The sequence below is a fragment of the Heterocephalus glaber genome, unplaced genomic scaffold, assembly GCF_053883595.1.
Source record: "Heterocephalus glaber isolate CG9 unplaced genomic scaffold, H.glaber_assembly_v1.0 deba00001595, whole genome shotgun sequence".
In the NCBI taxonomy this organism is placed as follows: domain Eukaryota; kingdom Metazoa; phylum Chordata; class Mammalia; order Rodentia; family Bathyergidae; genus Heterocephalus; species Heterocephalus glaber.
In genome coordinates, this window is record NW_028258370.1 from 76,268 (window position 1) to 92,922 (window position 16,655).

The window sequence follows — 16,655 nt, forward strand, 5'->3', positions numbered from 1 at the left end:
TATCTCTAGGACTCACCAGCTCATACACTTCTACCCAGTTTTCTAGTAAATGTTTTCTTTCTAGTCATTGGTAAAATATCATGATGTTCTGGATACCATTTTTCCATGTGGGCATGTGTGTGTGTGTGTGTGTGTGTGTGTGGGCATGTGTGTCTGAAGAAGACCGTCCTTACCCAGATGTTGTAGAGATGGTCTTATATATTTCCTTCTAAAAGTATCATCAGGGAGCTTATTTTATTCTGTGTGGTTTAAGCTATGGGGCTAAATTTATCTTTTCCTATGGATAATCACTTGGCCTAGCTGTTTAAAAGTTCTATTCCTGGCTGGGCCTTGAGGTGCACGCCTGTAATCCCAGCACTCAGGAGGCTGAAGCAGGAGGATCACCGAGAGTTCGAGGCCAGCCTGGACTACATAGTGAGCTCAGGGCCAGCCTGAACTACAAAGGGAGACCCTGCCACAAAACAAAACAAAACAAAACAAAGTGCTATTCTTTTTCCACATTTCAATGCCACGTGGGTCATAGGCCAAGCTGTCCCATGTTGGTAAATCTGTTTCCAGGAACTCTATTCCATCGTCCTCTTTGTGAATCTCTTTGCAATAAAACAGCTTTATTGAGATTTAATTGATAGGGAGGACATTGCACATACTCAAAATATATTATTTGGTAAGGTTTAAGAAACAATCTTAACCATTTCAAGTATAGAGTTCTACAGAGTCACACTGCTGTGTGACTAGTCTCCGGAATGTTCTAGTGTCACAAAAATGAGTCTATTATCCATTAAAACTCCCCATCCCCCTGCTACCAGCCCCTGACCACCTCCATGCTACTTGCTGGTTCTGACTTTGATCATTCTAGGTACTTCACACAAGTGGAATCACACAATACATGTGATTTTGTGACTGGTTTATTTCCCTTAGCCTGACGGGCTTGAGGTTCACCCTTGTAGCATGGGACAGGAAATCTTTCCCTTTAAGGATGAAAAATAAGTTACTTATTCATTTCTCCTTGAACATCTAAAATTATGCCACTATAGACGTGTCTCTTCCTGACAATAGTACAAAGTATCTGAGTAACCACAGCTTTACAGAAAGCTTGATATAATCAAAGTCCTCTCATACTTTTTGCATGACCACCTGGCTTGTCCATTGGTGCTGTTTTACACTTCTAAGTGAGATAAGATCTGCCCATCAAGCTTCATGAGAAACTGCAGTGACCACAAGTCTGTGTTCCCCATAATCCTGTTTCCTTGCTCCTGAACACACAGTTGGAGTCAATAGCCCAGCTATCTGGCTGCTATTAGTCCTCGTTATGTGAGCAGGAATGGCTGCATCCCCCCTCCAGCCAGCCCATAAACCCCCATGAAAAGACGCCAAACTCCTTGGGCTTCCAGACAGGTGCAGATAAGCATGGAGCCCTGGCCACCTCCCTGCTAAGGACTTGTGGCTACAAGATTGAAGGACACTGAGCCACAGCCAGAAGGGACCTCACTTTGGACACAACAGGAGTCAGAAATAACACTACTGTGGGAAGTCATGGCTGTTTCTCCATTTATCAGAGCAACTAATGGTCCCTAAATGAGCATGAAACTCTTGTGGACTTTTGGTTGGAACTGGAGTAGATGGAGGGGACTCACTAAACTTAGAACACAGGCCCGTTTCAGTGATGTACATAGCCTATACCTTTACTTACTGTCTTGTGAGAATTTCAACAAAGAAGATTTACTCCCACTTAAAGTCATATTTATTTTCCAAAAGCTTCTCTGGGGCTAGGGATCTACCTCAGCGGTGGAGTGCTTGCCTAGCATGTGTGAGACCACAGGCTCCATCCCCAGAGCTGAAAGAGTAAGACTGTCACTGATGTATCAGAATGGATAGAGTTTTCTTTGTAATTATTGAAGTATAATTTGTAAATTAAACAATTTAAGTAATTTCGGGTATAAGGTCTGAAGAGTTTTAGTAAATTTTGTAATGGTGGGACCGTGACCACACCCCTGCTACAGAACCTGCTTATCACCCCCTAAATTCCCTAGTGCCTCCCTGTGGTCACGCTCCACTCACTCTCACCACGGGAATCACAACACTGTTTTCTCTCTGTGGCGCTCCTTTTCTAGAAAATTCTTAAACATGGAGTCGTGACTATTTAGTCTTTTCCTGGATAATCATGTTGACAGTAAAAATTGTACTTTCCTTTCTTCCTTTGCATTTCTTTCACTTTAATTTCTTTCTCTTTCTGTTTAGAAGTTATGCTTACACTTTCCCATACATTTACTGAAAAGCTAAAGTTAATGAACGACTCAGAACAGACTCTAGAGACCGTTAGCACTTATCAGCCCTCTCCCATCTTAAGCTTTTATATGCAACTCATAGATAGCCATTTAAAATTTCAATCCGGGCTGGTTTACCTTAGCAGCAGGCTCATCATTTCATTTGTTCATCATTTCTTCTTGATCTGGCTCCATTTTGGGTCCAATTGCATTCCTTCCCAAATTGGCTCCTTTGGAAAGCCCTTCATCTGGAGCGGCCTTCATTTTGTCCTCATGCTTGAGCAGTGGCTTAGTAACTAATGGACTCGGACTCAGCACTTGAGCATTAAGTTCATGTCTTTGAAGACATTTCTGTTTTTGTTTTCTCTCACTTTGCTGTTGGTTGAAAGTCTGTGGTCTGTCAGTCTAGTTGTACATCCTCTATCATTCATTTGCTGGTTTTTCTCCTCTGGTTTCCTCCAACAACTTCTCTTTGTACCTGAAAGTCCCTGCATTTGCTTATGTGTCTATGTATGAGTCTACATTAATTTAGCCTAGTGGAGACTTCCTATCCTTTCTCAACTTGAGGATTCATGTCTTTCAGGAATGCTGGAAAAACTTAAGCGCACTTCCATGATTGCCTTCTCACCGGCTATTTTTAGTTTACAGAAATTCCATGCACTATTGAATGGGCCTTCTCACTTTATCTTCCCCGCCTCTTACAAACTCTTTATCACTTCATCTATTGCTTTTTCATAATCTGTTTCAGGGTTCATAACTCTGCTTTAGGTTGTAATCCAAGATTCCCGATTCTCTCAGCACCTGCGTCTATCCAGCTGTGTAACCATAACATAGCAGTTGATACTTTGGGGATCACATGGTTCATTGACATTGTCACTGTCAAATGTCCCCAGGAAGGGGAAGTAAATTCTCCAGCAGACCCTGACTTAAGGTAATGCATGAGACTGTGCAGTTTCTTGAGGTTCGCGATTTTGTCAGGGTCCTCTCAACACACCAGTAACTTCAGTGGCCTGGGTCACGGGCGACATCCAGACCACTGGGTCTCAGCAGGGACACGGTCACCCCTCAGAGGACACTTGGAAATGTCTGCTCATTTGCGTTTTTGCAGTTGGGGGAACGAATGCCACTACTGGCCTCTAGTGGGAAGAGGTTGCGGATGCTCCTAACATCCTCAATGCACAGCCCAGCCTCCCTGTTCCCAAACAACCCACCCCAAAATGTCCACAGTGCCAAGGTTGAGAAAACTTGATCTGCCCTGGAAAAGGAAAAGTGTGGTATGGGTTAATCTGAAAATGGAGTTAAAATCTCCATGGCCTTGTGCTCTGTAGGGAATGATTATTGTAAACACATTTTCTTTCTGGCACTGCCAGACACATAACTCCCCATGCAACCTCTTAGTACCACCAAGAGCATAACTCCCTATCTCTGCTCCAAGCTTGAACGCATTCTGGAATGTAATGTACTCTCTATGAGGCCCACTCTATGTTCGTGTCTTGCTTATCTGCTCCTCCTTGGCAGACCCTACCCTAAACTGATGCATACGCCAAATATGTTTCTGACCTTGAGTTTGACCTCGCTATAGACCAATCAGTAAGAATGATTTTATGTATGTAACCAATCAACTGCCTGCTCTGCTTCTGTACTAGTTTCTGCTTGCAAATCCTATATAAACTGTAGACAGACAGAAAGACAGGGCCTGGTTCTCTGAGGAATTATCCAACCAGGCCCATCGATGTAAATAAAGTTTGCTTTCTGCCTCCACATCCTGGGTGCCTGTTGGTATTTCTCATTTGCTGTTACAAACTCACCAATGGGTGCATCTGGCAGACCTCTAAGCTCTGAGAACCGGTATTTTCTGTGTGCACACAGGAGCCTATTTCCACACTCGGAGCCAACCTGGAGTTGGTCCCTGTCACTGATGTGAGCTGGCACACACCAGCCAGCACACTTCCCTGCCTGTGGATTTTGGCAGCACGTGAACAGGAAGTGTTGGGCGGCAGACTTCCAGAAATGAAACCCTTCAAAGAAGAAATGGACGACAGCACAGAGGAGGCCAGGACCTTGAGACACACGCTGAGAATCAGAGGCAGAGATTTTATTTGCAGCGAGGACAGAGTTGCCTCAGTATGCCAGCGAGGTGGCAATTTCCCCACACCCCCTGTGCTCAGGCCTTCCCCCACATCCCATCTCAGCTCTGAGCTTCCCTTAGGGCACATCTGCCGCTGCCATTGACTTGGGCTTTGTGAAGCTCATGGCCCCAAAGCACAGGATGCCACTGAGGAAGGACAGAGTGGCAGTGACGATGCCTAGTGGGAACACATAAGAGAAGTGTTTCTTGGTCACAACCTCTTTGCCCACAGTAAGCGCTAATGGGAAATCAAGGGCGCTTTGGCCAGAAATGTCCATGACATAGTTGCAGCTCACAGCCAGAGCCACACAGCAAGAGTTGAGGCAAAGAAGGAGGACCGAGCTTCTGTAATAGAGTCGCAGGAATTCTGGGTAGGTGGGCTTCAGCCTGCTGAGCAGGAAGGCCACTGTGCTGAGAATCAGGGCCACTGGCTGTACAAACTTCACCAACACCATTAGATCTTTCACAAACTCAAGCTCAACTACCTGGGTCCACCCCCTGTACATGTTAGCCACTACTAGCACATCAACCACTGTGCCAGAGTTGTTTTGCCTGAGAGAATCCTGAGCATCCCAAAGGCCAATGAAGGCAATGAGAGAAACCTGGCTGTCAAGTTCCCACATGCGCCAGGATACGCTGCTCACTACGATGATACCCAACACCCAGGCCACGGAACTAAGCAGGAAGGCAGTCAGGGCACAGATGTGCTGCTTCACTCCAGGAAAACTGTAGAGGATGTTGCAGAGGCAGGAAGCCAGAGCAGGAACACCAAGGAAGGGAGAAAAAACGGAACATGAGTCATGGGGAGAGGGGGGTAAATATTTACATGCTGTTGCCCACGTATGAAATTTGTATTTAAAAGTTCTGCAGGGGCTGGGGATTTAGCTCAGTAGTTCCAGCGCCTGCCTTGCAAGCTCAAGGTCCTGAGTTTGATCCCCGGTAGTGGAAAACAAAACAAAACAAAAACAAAAGCAAACAAACAGAAAAGTTCTGCATATGTTCTGCTGTTCTAAATATTTTACATGAGAAGAGAAAGAAGCCTAGCAGCTGTGTGTGGCAGAACACCTGTAATCCCAGCACTGAGGAGGCTGAGGCAGGAGGATCTAGAGTTCAAGGCGAGCTCGGGCTGCATAGTGATTTATAGCTGGTCTCAGGTGCATACAGATACCTTGTCTCAAAGAAAGAAAAGAAAGTACAACTGAGAAAGGGAAAGACAGAGGGAGGAAGGAAAGAAGGGATGGAGGGAGAGAGAAGAGAGAAAACAGAGAAACAAGGGGAAGGGAGGGAGGGGAGTGGCAGAGGGGAGGAGAGAGGAGAGGAGAGGAGAGGAGAGGGAAGAGGAGGGAGGGGAGGGAAGAAGGAGGGAAAAAAGCCTAGGAATCCATGACAGCTGTGGGCGAATGAGTTGGTAGGTGATTTTGGAGGACAGTGTGGCAGAATCTTTCAAAAGCAGACATGTTCATGTCTTGTCTATCAATTCCCATCTTGAGAATTCATACTGAAATAAGAGTTTGTACAAATATATGGAGCAATGTTCATTTCAGGGTCCTTTGCAATAGAGAAAATTGGAAGAAACCAAAGTGTTGATAAATAGAGGGGTGTTCAAGTAAATTATGGCATCTTCAACATCATAGTGCAATAGTACATGGCCATTACGAAGAACGAGTTAACCCATATGAAATCTAGGAAGAAAAAATACTATCCAAAATGACTAAAATGTAAAACCCAAAATGAATAAGAAAATGCATGGTGTGAGCATTTGTGTTAAAGGAAAACCATATCTGCTTTTCTTTATATATACAAGTAGATATGAACACATTTGTTAAAAGTTGAAAAGATGCACACAAAAGGAGTCATTCTAAGGAAATCAGTTTGGTAGAGAGGAGCTTTTCATTCTTATCTACATATATTTCCACAATTTGTTTCTCTATTTGCTTACTGGTTGGTTCGTCTTACAGTAGTGTGGATTGAAACAAGGGCCTCACTCATGGTAGGAAGTGCTCTGCCACTGAGATAAACCCTCAGCCTATCTGTAATGCTTTGTAATGAAAAGCACACATACTTTATAAGGAAAGGTGGCCTGAGCCTGACCTTATGGATCTATATGGGAAGTGTCACACACCACGCCCATTTACCTTTTTAACCCATTGCTTGCTCCAAACTCTACCTATTGGCTTCTTGTGGGTGCAACTTAAAACCATCCTGATGCACCTCATATGCAGCAAATATCTTGTATGAAGCAAAGCATACACTTCACATTTAGATTGGGAACTCAGTTATTTGTCTCCCCTGTCAATTCAAATGCATGGAAGTGTCAGGGGTAATAACAAATTGCAGTTGGGGGGCCACCCCTGGGGTTGATTCCCAGAAAGGTGGTGGTAATGTCTGCCCAAGCATGTGGGCGATGTGGGCGCTGCCCATGCAAATCATTCTAGGGGCCTCCAAAGTCCATCTCCTTCCCATGCAGTCTGCTGTCTCCAACCAGGCCCCAGTAAGCACCAGGCTTCCTTGGGATGTGCTTTCTCATAAGGGGAAGGCAGCTGGCTACTGTGAAAGTTGCCTTGTGAGACAGGGGTGGAAATGATGGCCAGGTTTGAGAATTCACTGTCCAGAGCACTTCCTTGCCAAAGGAGATCTGAGGGAATGGACCACAGGATCAGGCACTTTTGATGGAGAGAGGGCATCAGCAAGGAGAATGCTGTAGTTGTCAGGAAAATGTGCTAGTTTGGGGTGGATCTGGTGATGTCTGTGTAGGGACATGTTTTTCTCAAAGGCCAAGTAAGAGAACTACATGTAACTTATCTACACATTTACCTAGGGGTGCGGAGGGTCACCGTCCACAACAGAAAGATGGAATGATAAATATCCTTTGCAGAAGTAGGAATCATTCTTCACGAAGAGGAAAATGTCCAACCAATAATGAAAAGTGATGAACCACCTACAGGAAGAGAAGTATTGTTAGGTAAAATTTGAGGTAGTAAACAAGGCCTACAAAATCCTTGGCTCCCATAAAATAGTCACTACAGCTTTACCCTGTGTTTTGCATAACACAGGCCCTTGTGTCAGTGCTGTGTGCATATGGGTACGTTCAATCCTCAGAGTCCAGTAACAGATGTAAAATTGTGATCCCCGTCTTACTGCTGAGGAGAAAGAGCACAAAGAGATGCAGGACATATGCAAGTTCAATAAGCGACATAGACATAAATGGCAGTGCAGACTCCAGAGCCCTCACACACAGTGCTTCCTGCCCATCTTGCTACACGATGGGATTTATTCACATCAAGAGAACCAACAAGGGCGGGAGGTGTCGCTCAGGGTACAGCACTTGTATAGCACGCACAAGGCCCTAGGTCCCATCTGCAGTGACACAAAAGAAGAGTGTCAACGTGCAGATGACTCCCATCAATTACAATAATGCCTACCCATGACCTTTTCTGTGTCCTCTGAAAATGAAGCCTGAGTGACAGAAGCAGATGGAAACATGTGGAACCCTTGGTTCCTTGCCTCCTCTTGGCTTGAATAAAAACATCTTCAAGGTCAACTCTTTCATCCAAAAAGATGAAAAGAGAAATTTGAGCAAGGGTGTGGAGACATGGGCATCCTTGTGCACTGCTGTGGGAATTGTACAGGGATTCCTGGAAAACTTGACCTAGGAATCCACATGTGAGTCAGCAATGCTACTTCTGGGCATGCGCGAAGAAGAGGTCAAGGCTGGGTCTTGAGAACATGTTTCCATAGCGATGATCATGGCATTATGCACAGTCATTCAAAGGGGAAACAACCCAAATGTCCACTGATGGATGGGAGGATAAGCACATGTGGCCTCGACACAGCACACAAAGGGAGAAAACTCTGCCAATGCTACAACCTGCATGAACCCTGAAGACATCGTGCTGAGTGAGGTAAGCCATCAAAAGGCAAATACTGCAGGTTGCACTTATACAAGACACCTATAGGAGGCAGATTTCCTAGAAACAGAAAGTAGAATATGCATGCCAGGAGCTGGGAGGAGAGTGAATGGGAGGAAGTGGAGATGGAGTTTCAGTTGTGGAACACAAAAGAGTTCTAGAAACGGATGGGAATGATGAAATATACTGAGTGCTCCTGATCTCAACATGTCAAAAAGACTGAGACGATAAACTTCATGCCATGTATATTTTTCCATGGCAGAAAAGTCTCACTGGAGAAGGCTACAGTGGAAACTGCCTCCAGGGTCTTCACACTCAACTCTGTGCCCAACCCTGTTCTCCTGATCATTTTATCAGTGCATGTTCATACCATCCGGTGTTTCCATTCCCTGTGGGGAGCTGGTACGTGTGCGCAGTACACCTTAGTTCTTCTCTAGCCTCTTTTCCTCCCCTCCTCCCACCCCCCCACCCCCGATCTCCTGATCCCCATCCCTTTCCGTACATGTTTGCGGTACATGAGCTTTCCATTCCTTGTGCAGACATGGTCCGTGCACCTCACACCTCTTCATTCCCTTTCCATCCCCTTTCCCTCCTCTGCCTCGCCCCTCCCTCCATCTCCTGATCCTCCCCTCTTTGAGAAAGCTCTGGGATTGCTGAGTGGCTCCTTGCCTCCTTCCTGGGAATACTCACTTGCTTCCCTTCCTTGGCTGCTTCTTCAAGCACCACCTATATCTCACGGTGGGATGAGTCCCTCCTCACCACACCCGTCCTTCCTGTCTGCATTTCCCATGCAACCTTTTATCTCAGCCCGTGGCTTGCATTGTGTCCCCCAAAGAGACACATCAAAGTCACAGCCCCAGACCTTTAGAATAAGACTGAACATAGAGCCAGGGTCTTTACAGAGGTCCTCGAGCTCAAGGGAGGTGTAGAGGGGGCCTGAATCCAATGTGGCGGTGTCCTCAGAAGATGGGGACAGGACCTGTAGAGGAAGCTATGTGCAGCGCTGCTATGATGTGCACAAACCTTCCTGGGCATTGGGAAGAAGAGTAGCTCGCGTGGCCCGCCTCAAGGAAGATTCACGCTGGAAGGAAATGGAGACACGTAAGTGACACATGCAGATGGGCGAAACCGGCCTGAGAGGCAGCTGCACACACAGCCTGCAGGAGAGAAGATGCAGAGAGGATGCCACATGGGGCGGGGGTGGGGGACAGATAATCTTTGAGGAAAAATTGTCCTAATTTCACCCTAAGGAGGAGTCTGAGGCCTAGAAATGGGAGGAGGGGAGGTCACTGCGTGTGGAGACTTGCCCTGAATGCTGGGTGGCTCCTAGGGTGGGGCAGTGAAGAAAGGGAGAGGCAGGAGCAGCCACAGAAGCCTGTCCTAGAGAGCACTGAGGGGGCAGGAGTGGGTCATGGGAGGGGCGTGGCTGTAAGAGGAGGGCAGGGCCAGGGCTGCTGCAGGTGACAGCAGGAGCCAAGCTGATGGCCAAGCCGTCCGGGCAGGTGCATATCCCAGGCAGTCCTCTTATCAGCCAGCTCATCCTGAATAAGTTATAAGGAAGGGACAGTGTAAGTGGTACCCTGGCACCCTGAGTGGGTTTAAGTGACTGTGAGCATTTCTGTAGCGATCACATTAGGCACTGCCCTTGAGGTTGTGGGCACACTTGCTCACAGTGAGGAAGAAAGATCCATTACTCCAGGGCTTAGGGAGTGACAACACATCATGCACTTGATGGCCTCCCTGGGTAAACAGACAAGAATCTCCATGGCTGTTTGCAGGCTTGGGCAGATGCATGGAAAGATCTGGAAGGACAGCCCCTGGCAACCTGAAGGGGTCTCTGTGAGGGGCAGGGGGGTCTGGGGTGACGAGGCCTTGTCCCGTTCACAGTGTGTCTTTGTGCACCATTTATTTATGCTCACGAGTAAGGTTTCCATGGAGGAGGCCGAGAAAGACAGAGACACAGAGACAGACTCAGAGACTGAGAGAGACCCAGGGAGACAGAGACAAAGGCATGCACAGAACCTGAAAGACAGAAATTGGGAGGATGGACCGAGCCAGAGAGAGAGAGAGAGACAAAGGACAGGTGGAGAGAAAGGCACACACAGAGGCTGACAGAGGCAGAGAGGGGCAGAGGGAAGGGTGGGAGGGTATATATTTCCAGGAAAGCTGTTCCAAACCCTTTGCTACGTAAAAATCTCAGCTGCAGAAGACTGCGTGGAAATGGCTCCACTTCTGTGCAAACTAAGGAAAGGATACATGGCACAGGTGTCTGTAAAAGCACAGAAGAGACAAAGGGTCTATATGTGCAGACAACAAACATCACCTCTGGGATGTGGGACAGCGGATGGGGACACAGGTGGGGTCAACATCCTCTTGGTCCCAGGCCACGGCTAATGAAGAGGACATTCCATTCAGTGAAAGAAGCGAGGCAGCAAAGGTCCGGTCCTGGATGACTCCCCTTCTGGGGTCCCTGGAGAGGTAACTCCAGAGACAGACAGGAGAAGATGGTGCCCAGGGCCTGAGGACAGGGAGGAGGGGGAGGTGGCAGTTCATGGCCACCGTGTTTCCCATGGGGACAGTGAGAGAGTCTGGACATGGATGGTGATGACAGTCCCGTCTGCATGGCAACACACTAGGTGTCACTGAGCTGTACACTGAGAACTGGTTAGAAAGGCACATTTGATGCTTCGGGCCATTTCCCACAGTGAAGAGTCCATAAACATGAAGGACAGAGCATCCACTCACCAGCGTGCTGTCTTGCGGGACCCGGTGACAGGACGAGATGATGGCCTGCTCCCTGGGCCACCAGGGCTGACAGGCAGGGCTGCTCGCAGGGTCCTCACAGGCTCCTCTCGCTGGCGTCTTGGTCCAGGAACCAGGAGCTCACACGCACAGGATGGGCCTGCCTCTCAGCTCCAAGCCTTTCTGCGGCAGTTTCCATGGTCACCACACTCCACCCCTCCCCCATCCATCCAGTCCTGTGCTGCCAGCTCATCAGCACAATGACGCCCGTCATCCAGGTTGGCCCTGGCACTCACTGTGTGCCCTGTCTCTCTGCCATCATCCGGGTACAGCATATTCACCCATGGGTTATCAAGATCCATGTGACTGATTCTGACCAGTTTCCTCTCCCTTTATTTTTCGACCCTCCAAAGCAGGCCCTAACCCACCTCATGTGGAGACAAGGAAGGACAGTCTTAACAAAACCATGGCCCTGCTGGGGATTTAGCTCAGGGGTGCCGCCCCCTGCCTTGCAAGCACCAGGTCCTGAGTTCAATCCCAGGTACCAAAAAACAAAAACAGTGGCCCTGGATCAATGGGAGGATGAGCAGGAGGAGCCCCCAACTGCATGTGGTTTCCTTGAGAAAGGCCACTGAACACCAGCACACTCAGCCAGATGCTCTTGAACTTGGGCAAATGACCCCTTCCACTTGGGTCTTGAACTACTCTTACAGGAAGGAGGCCACATGGGGAAGACAAGGCAACAACCTGCGGGGCGGGTCCCTCAAGTGTGAAAAAGGGGCCTGCTCAGGGTGGGGACAGGAGTTGAGAAGGACCTTCTGCCAAGACAGGGCTGCCCGAAAGGACCAAAGGCCCAGCAGGCTTTCCTCAGCCGCACATGTCCCCCAGGCATCCAAATCCCAGGACATTCCTATTTGCCAGCCATTGCACAAGGAGGAATGAATCCCTTCCAAGAAGTGAGGGGAGATGTGTACAGAGATTTAAGGAGAAAGTCCATACCATGAGGTCAAGTGCTCCTCCGTATCTGGGCTTTTTCTCCTTCCTGGGCCTAGGGAGAGATAAAAGTGTTCTTGTAGTTAGAAATAACCACATGACTAGGCCTTGCCATTTGTGCATGACTCAAATAATAGCACTCATTCCAGGCCAGATTCTTGATACTCACTGTAGCACCTTCCATGCTTTGCTCTCCTTCAACATCAAATGCAGAGATCATGAGTTTCGAAGTAGAACTTCGAGAAGAGAGCGGCGTAGACTCTTTGCTGTCCGTTAGCACAGAATGGCTGCCAGTGCACATGTATGATAGTTAGTGTCCTCAGGCGGCCCGGTGCTTCCAGCCGATCTTCATCAGAAGTAGAAGTTGTATAACTCATAAGTCAATCTAAATTATGAAAACATGCAAATATCCCAAAAAACAAGCTAATGTTTCAGATGCATCAAAATTGAAATGCGAAGGCTGTGGAAAACATACAAATTCTTAATTTTGTCCGTTAGAGAATATTACACACTTAAGAGATATATATTGATTTTTATGATTTGCTTTGTGTCACTCAGCATAATGACCTGGAGATGAACTCAGATTGTTGCCTGTACCACCTTTGTGTTGTTTTCGCTTACGGCTTGGTATGTCTTATAGAAAACAGAGCTTTTCTGTTTTCTCTTAGTGGTACTGGGGAACAAACCCAGTGACACTCTGCCAGCGAGTTGCTACCTGGCCCCGTTTATTTAGTTTTTCATTTTGACACAGGGACTCCCTAAGTTACCCTGTCGGGCCTTGAAGTTGCCATCCATCCTACTGTGTAGCAGGGATTACAGATATGCACCATAAGCTTCTGACTAATGATCTTTTATCCACTCCCACAGATAAGGACAACTGGTTTTCTCCCATGATTTGGTCTTTACCCAGAGAGCTGCTGTGAACATCCATATGCAGTTTTCGTGTGTGTGCCTGCAAGTCTGGCCTCTGGCTACCTGTCCTGGGTGTGATCATCCTGAAGGCAAGCGTGCCACTGAAGAAGAGGTCTGGTCTGGGGAGCACTGGATCTGACAGAGCTGTATGCTGGGCAGCAGCATGTTCTTTATGGGGAGCCCAGGGAGCTCCTCACCCAAGACGTTGTGCAGCAAAAGTGCCTGGAGTACCAGCAGGTGGCCAACAGTGATCCTGTGCAATATGAGTTCCTGTGGGACCCAGAGCCCATGCTGAAACCAGTAGGATAAAGTCCTGGCCTTGTTGGCCCAGGTTCACAGGACCAACCTGGGTGCTTTCGCACCTCAGCATGTAGAGGCTGCTAGAGGAAGGAGAGAGAGCACCAGCCAAACTTCATTCACAGCTGCTTCCAGTTCAGGGCCTCTCCAAGTTCCGATACCTGGGGTAGTAGTTTCTACCAGACCTAGTCACGGCAGAGTGACAATGTTCACTTGTTGTTCCAAGATGGTATTTCCTTAGTTTGTTCCAAAAGAATGTTAGTTTTCAAAGAATGTAGGTCCTGTAATGAATCTGAAGAGAAACCAGAATGTGTCATCCATGCATTTTTTACTTCTATGAGTAATCCGGCAATGTACAATTTTGGAAGCTTTAATTTTTCTAATATCATTCATTTAGAAGAGCTTTGATACTCTGTCAATGCATGATGTCATTAAGGTTTTTCCTCCAAATTTGGAAACTGAGAGTTTGTTAATGTTTGCATACTTGTTGGCATCTATATCAGTACTGATTGGGTAATTCTGGACTAGCTTAAAATTTCCTTTGCATCCTCAAGGGGTATGGCCTTTGAATAGCCCTTTTCCACCCCAGAACAGTTGCGGCTAAGCCAGCCTTGTCTGAGGGCCAGGGTTTGATTTGTATGGAGATCCTAACTGAGCATGTAACCCTCCCTTGTAACCACACAGCGTGTAAGCCATGCTTCGAGGTTATCTTGGAAAAGGCACACTCGTGCTGTCCCTTCTGTCTCCTCCTGATCACTTTGTGTGCTCAGTACCACTGTGTACAGTCTCCAGTATGAAACTGTGGGAGCCAATTCAAAGGCACTATCCCAATGCATGCTGCTCTGGCTGGCAAGGATTCCACTTGTAGAAATCATGTGGCAAGAATGGGCCTCCCTGCCTAATCCTGGATCTTAGAGGAAAAACTTCCACTGTTTTCTATTGACTTTCGGACGAGGTTGGGTCCGCTTTCCAAAACATAATACCCACGTCCACAACTCAGAGGAGGAGAGGTCTAATTTGGCTCACGGTTTCAGAGGTTTCAGTCCAGGATCTACTGTCTCTAAGATGGAGACATCAGGGCCGAAGGTGTGGGAGAACCAAGCTGCTCACTTCATGGTGGCCAGGAAGCAGAGCACAGGGAAGAGCACCAGTGAGAGATGTCCCCTCCAAAGGGACGCTCCCAGGGACCCGCTGCCCACTGGGCCGACTTCCTAACAGCACGTGTAGCTGTGAACATCCGTGGAGTCATCTGTGCATGGTGTGGGGCCCCCGTGATCCAATCACCAGTCCAGGAGTCTCTTCATCCAGGGAAGTGGACAATTAAGTGGAACTTTCCAGCCCCACCCCTAAGAGTGTAATGAGGGTGGGCCTTCTGCGGTAGCCTTGTCTTCCCCTCCCCTCCCCTCCCCCTTCTCATCCTGCCCCCTCCCGCCACTCTCTTCTCCTCTCCTCTATTTTTTCACACAGGCTCTTGCTACTGGCCTTCATGTCAGCATGGAGCTCGGACTGGCCCAAAACTCTCAGTCACCCTGCCTCAGCCTCCCAAGTTCTGGGGCTACATGCTGCACTGGCACCGCTAAAGCTTCCTTGATGATATTTGTGTGCTGCTGCTGTCCCAGCTCATTCCCTCTTCAGCAGGTTTGTTTCACACATTTCCAATGAGCATTCTCTCTCCCTCTGGTCTCTCTGTTTGTAGTCTCTTCCTGTAGTGCTGTAGGACTCTAGTAACAGGCCCAATGCAGTCTTGTCATTTGTTCCGAACTAACTGAAAATATCATTCTGAGTTGTCCTTAGCAGCTTTTGCACAGAGCAGCTTACGGCCTTCCAACTTCTGTCCCACGGGCTCTGCTAAGCGCTCAGGTTCATCCTTGGCTCTGTGGCCCTTTCCATCTCTTTCCACAGCCTTGCCCACTTCAGCTTTCCTGCACAGCCACTAGCATCCCCTTGACTGCTTCTGACTCCACCCGCACTCTTCCCCATGGCTCTCACTGATGAGGGCGGCACAGCTCCATTTTGAGGGTGTTCTATCACCCTGGTTGCAAAGACCCTTGCAGTGTCCTGGGCCACGAAAAGAACCCTCTCTGGTCTCAGTTAATTTTGAAATCTATTTCCCTGATACTATAAAAGGTCTAAGACTAAAGCCCACGGTCTTCTATCTCAGTATTCTCAGTTGTTCCAAGAATCCAATGACTGATTTCACTGTCAAAGTCAAAATAAAGTCTCAGAGAGGAGCTTACTCCCTGCTCCACAGCTTCTTAAAGATGAAATTAGCACTAGAAATACACCAGGGGCTTTTTTTCATACCTTGTAAATGGTGAGACAACTTGGGAATCATTTATGAAGGACATCTAGTGGACAGGAATCAGAAGGCAGCTAAACATCCTCCAATACATAGACCTTTAGAGCCTGACACGTTGATAGCACACAGGTTGAAAAAGTCTGCACAGGCAAATAAAATGACACTGTCTGGGATGGGGCACAGACAGCAGGATTTTGGGGCTCCCCAGGTCATTAGAGCGTACATCATATAAATTAGGGAAACAGGGTATTCCTGCTCAACCTCTGTTATGTGATACAGATTTTATCTCTAGGACTCACAAGCTCATACACTTCTACCCAGTTTTCTAGTAAATGTTTTCTTTCTAGTCATTGGTAAAATATCATGATGTTCTGGATACCATTTTTCCATGTGGGCATGTGTGTGTGTGTGTGTGTGTGTGTTTGCATGTGTGTCTGAAGAAGACCGTCCTTACCCAGATGTTGTAGAGATGGTCTTATATATTTCCTTCTAAAAGTATCATCAGGGAGCTTATTTTATTCTGTGTGGTTTAAGCTATGGGGCTAAATTTATCTTTTCCTATGGATAATCACTTGGCCTAGCTGTTTAAAAGTTCTATTCCTGGCTGGGCCTTGAGGTGCACGCCTGTAATCCCAGCACTCAGGAGGCTGAAGCAGGAAGATCACCGAGAGTTCGAGGCCAGCCTGGACTACATAGTGAGCTCAGGGCCAGCCTGAACTACAAAGGGAGACCCTGCCACAAAACAAAACAAAACAAAGTGCTATTCTTTTTCCACATTTCAATGCCACGTGGGTCATAGGCCAAGCTGTCCCATGTTGGTAAATCTGTTTCCAGGAACTCTATTCCATCGTCCTCTTTGTGAATCTCTTTGCAATAAAACAGCTTTATTGAGATTTAATTGATAGGGAGGAAATTGCACATACTCAAAATATATTATTCGGTAAGGTTTAAGAAACAATCTTAACCATTTCAAGTATAGAGTTCTACAGAGTCACACTGCTGTGTGACTAGTCTCCGGAATGTTCTAGTGTCACAAAACTGAGTCTATTATCCATTAAAACTCCCCATCCCCCTGCTCCCAGCCCCTGACAACCTCCATGCTACTTGCTGGT

At 47.4% G+C, this 16,655-nt stretch overlaps 1 protein-coding gene across 12 annotated transcripts; it reads right to left on the bottom strand.

Annotated features, from left to right (window-relative positions):
• Positions 1 to 1,297: 1,297 nt before the first annotated feature.
• On the bottom strand, positions 1,298 to 12,410 carry LOC147823223 (uncharacterized). 12 transcript variants are annotated; one of them, XM_087193800.1, is made up of 6 exons: positions 12,205 to 12,410; positions 12,042 to 12,090; positions 11,046 to 11,221; positions 7,425 to 7,532; positions 7,207 to 7,330; positions 1,298 to 5,118 (listed from the first exon to the last, which is right to left on the bottom strand). In XM_087193800.1, exons 5-6 carry the CDS (start codon positions 7,278 to 7,280, stop codon positions 4,470 to 4,472), a joined length of 723 nt encoding a protein of 240 aa, XP_087049926.1. In that variant the 5' UTR covers positions 7,281 to 7,330; positions 7,425 to 7,532; positions 11,046 to 11,221; positions 12,042 to 12,090; positions 12,205 to 12,410; the 3' UTR covers positions 1,298 to 4,469. The 12 variants fall into 12 exon arrangements, with proteins under 12 accessions (XP_087049926.1, XP_087049921.1, XP_087049920.1 ...); XM_087193795.1 differs by lacking the exons at positions 12,042 to 12,090; positions 12,205 to 12,410 and adding exons at positions 9,324 to 9,381; positions 10,624 to 10,818 and having other exon boundaries at positions 11,046 to 11,290; XM_087193794.1 differs by lacking the exon at positions 7,425 to 7,532 and having other exon boundaries at positions 12,205 to 12,409.
• Between the last annotated feature and the right edge of the window lie 4,245 nt (positions 12,411 to 16,655).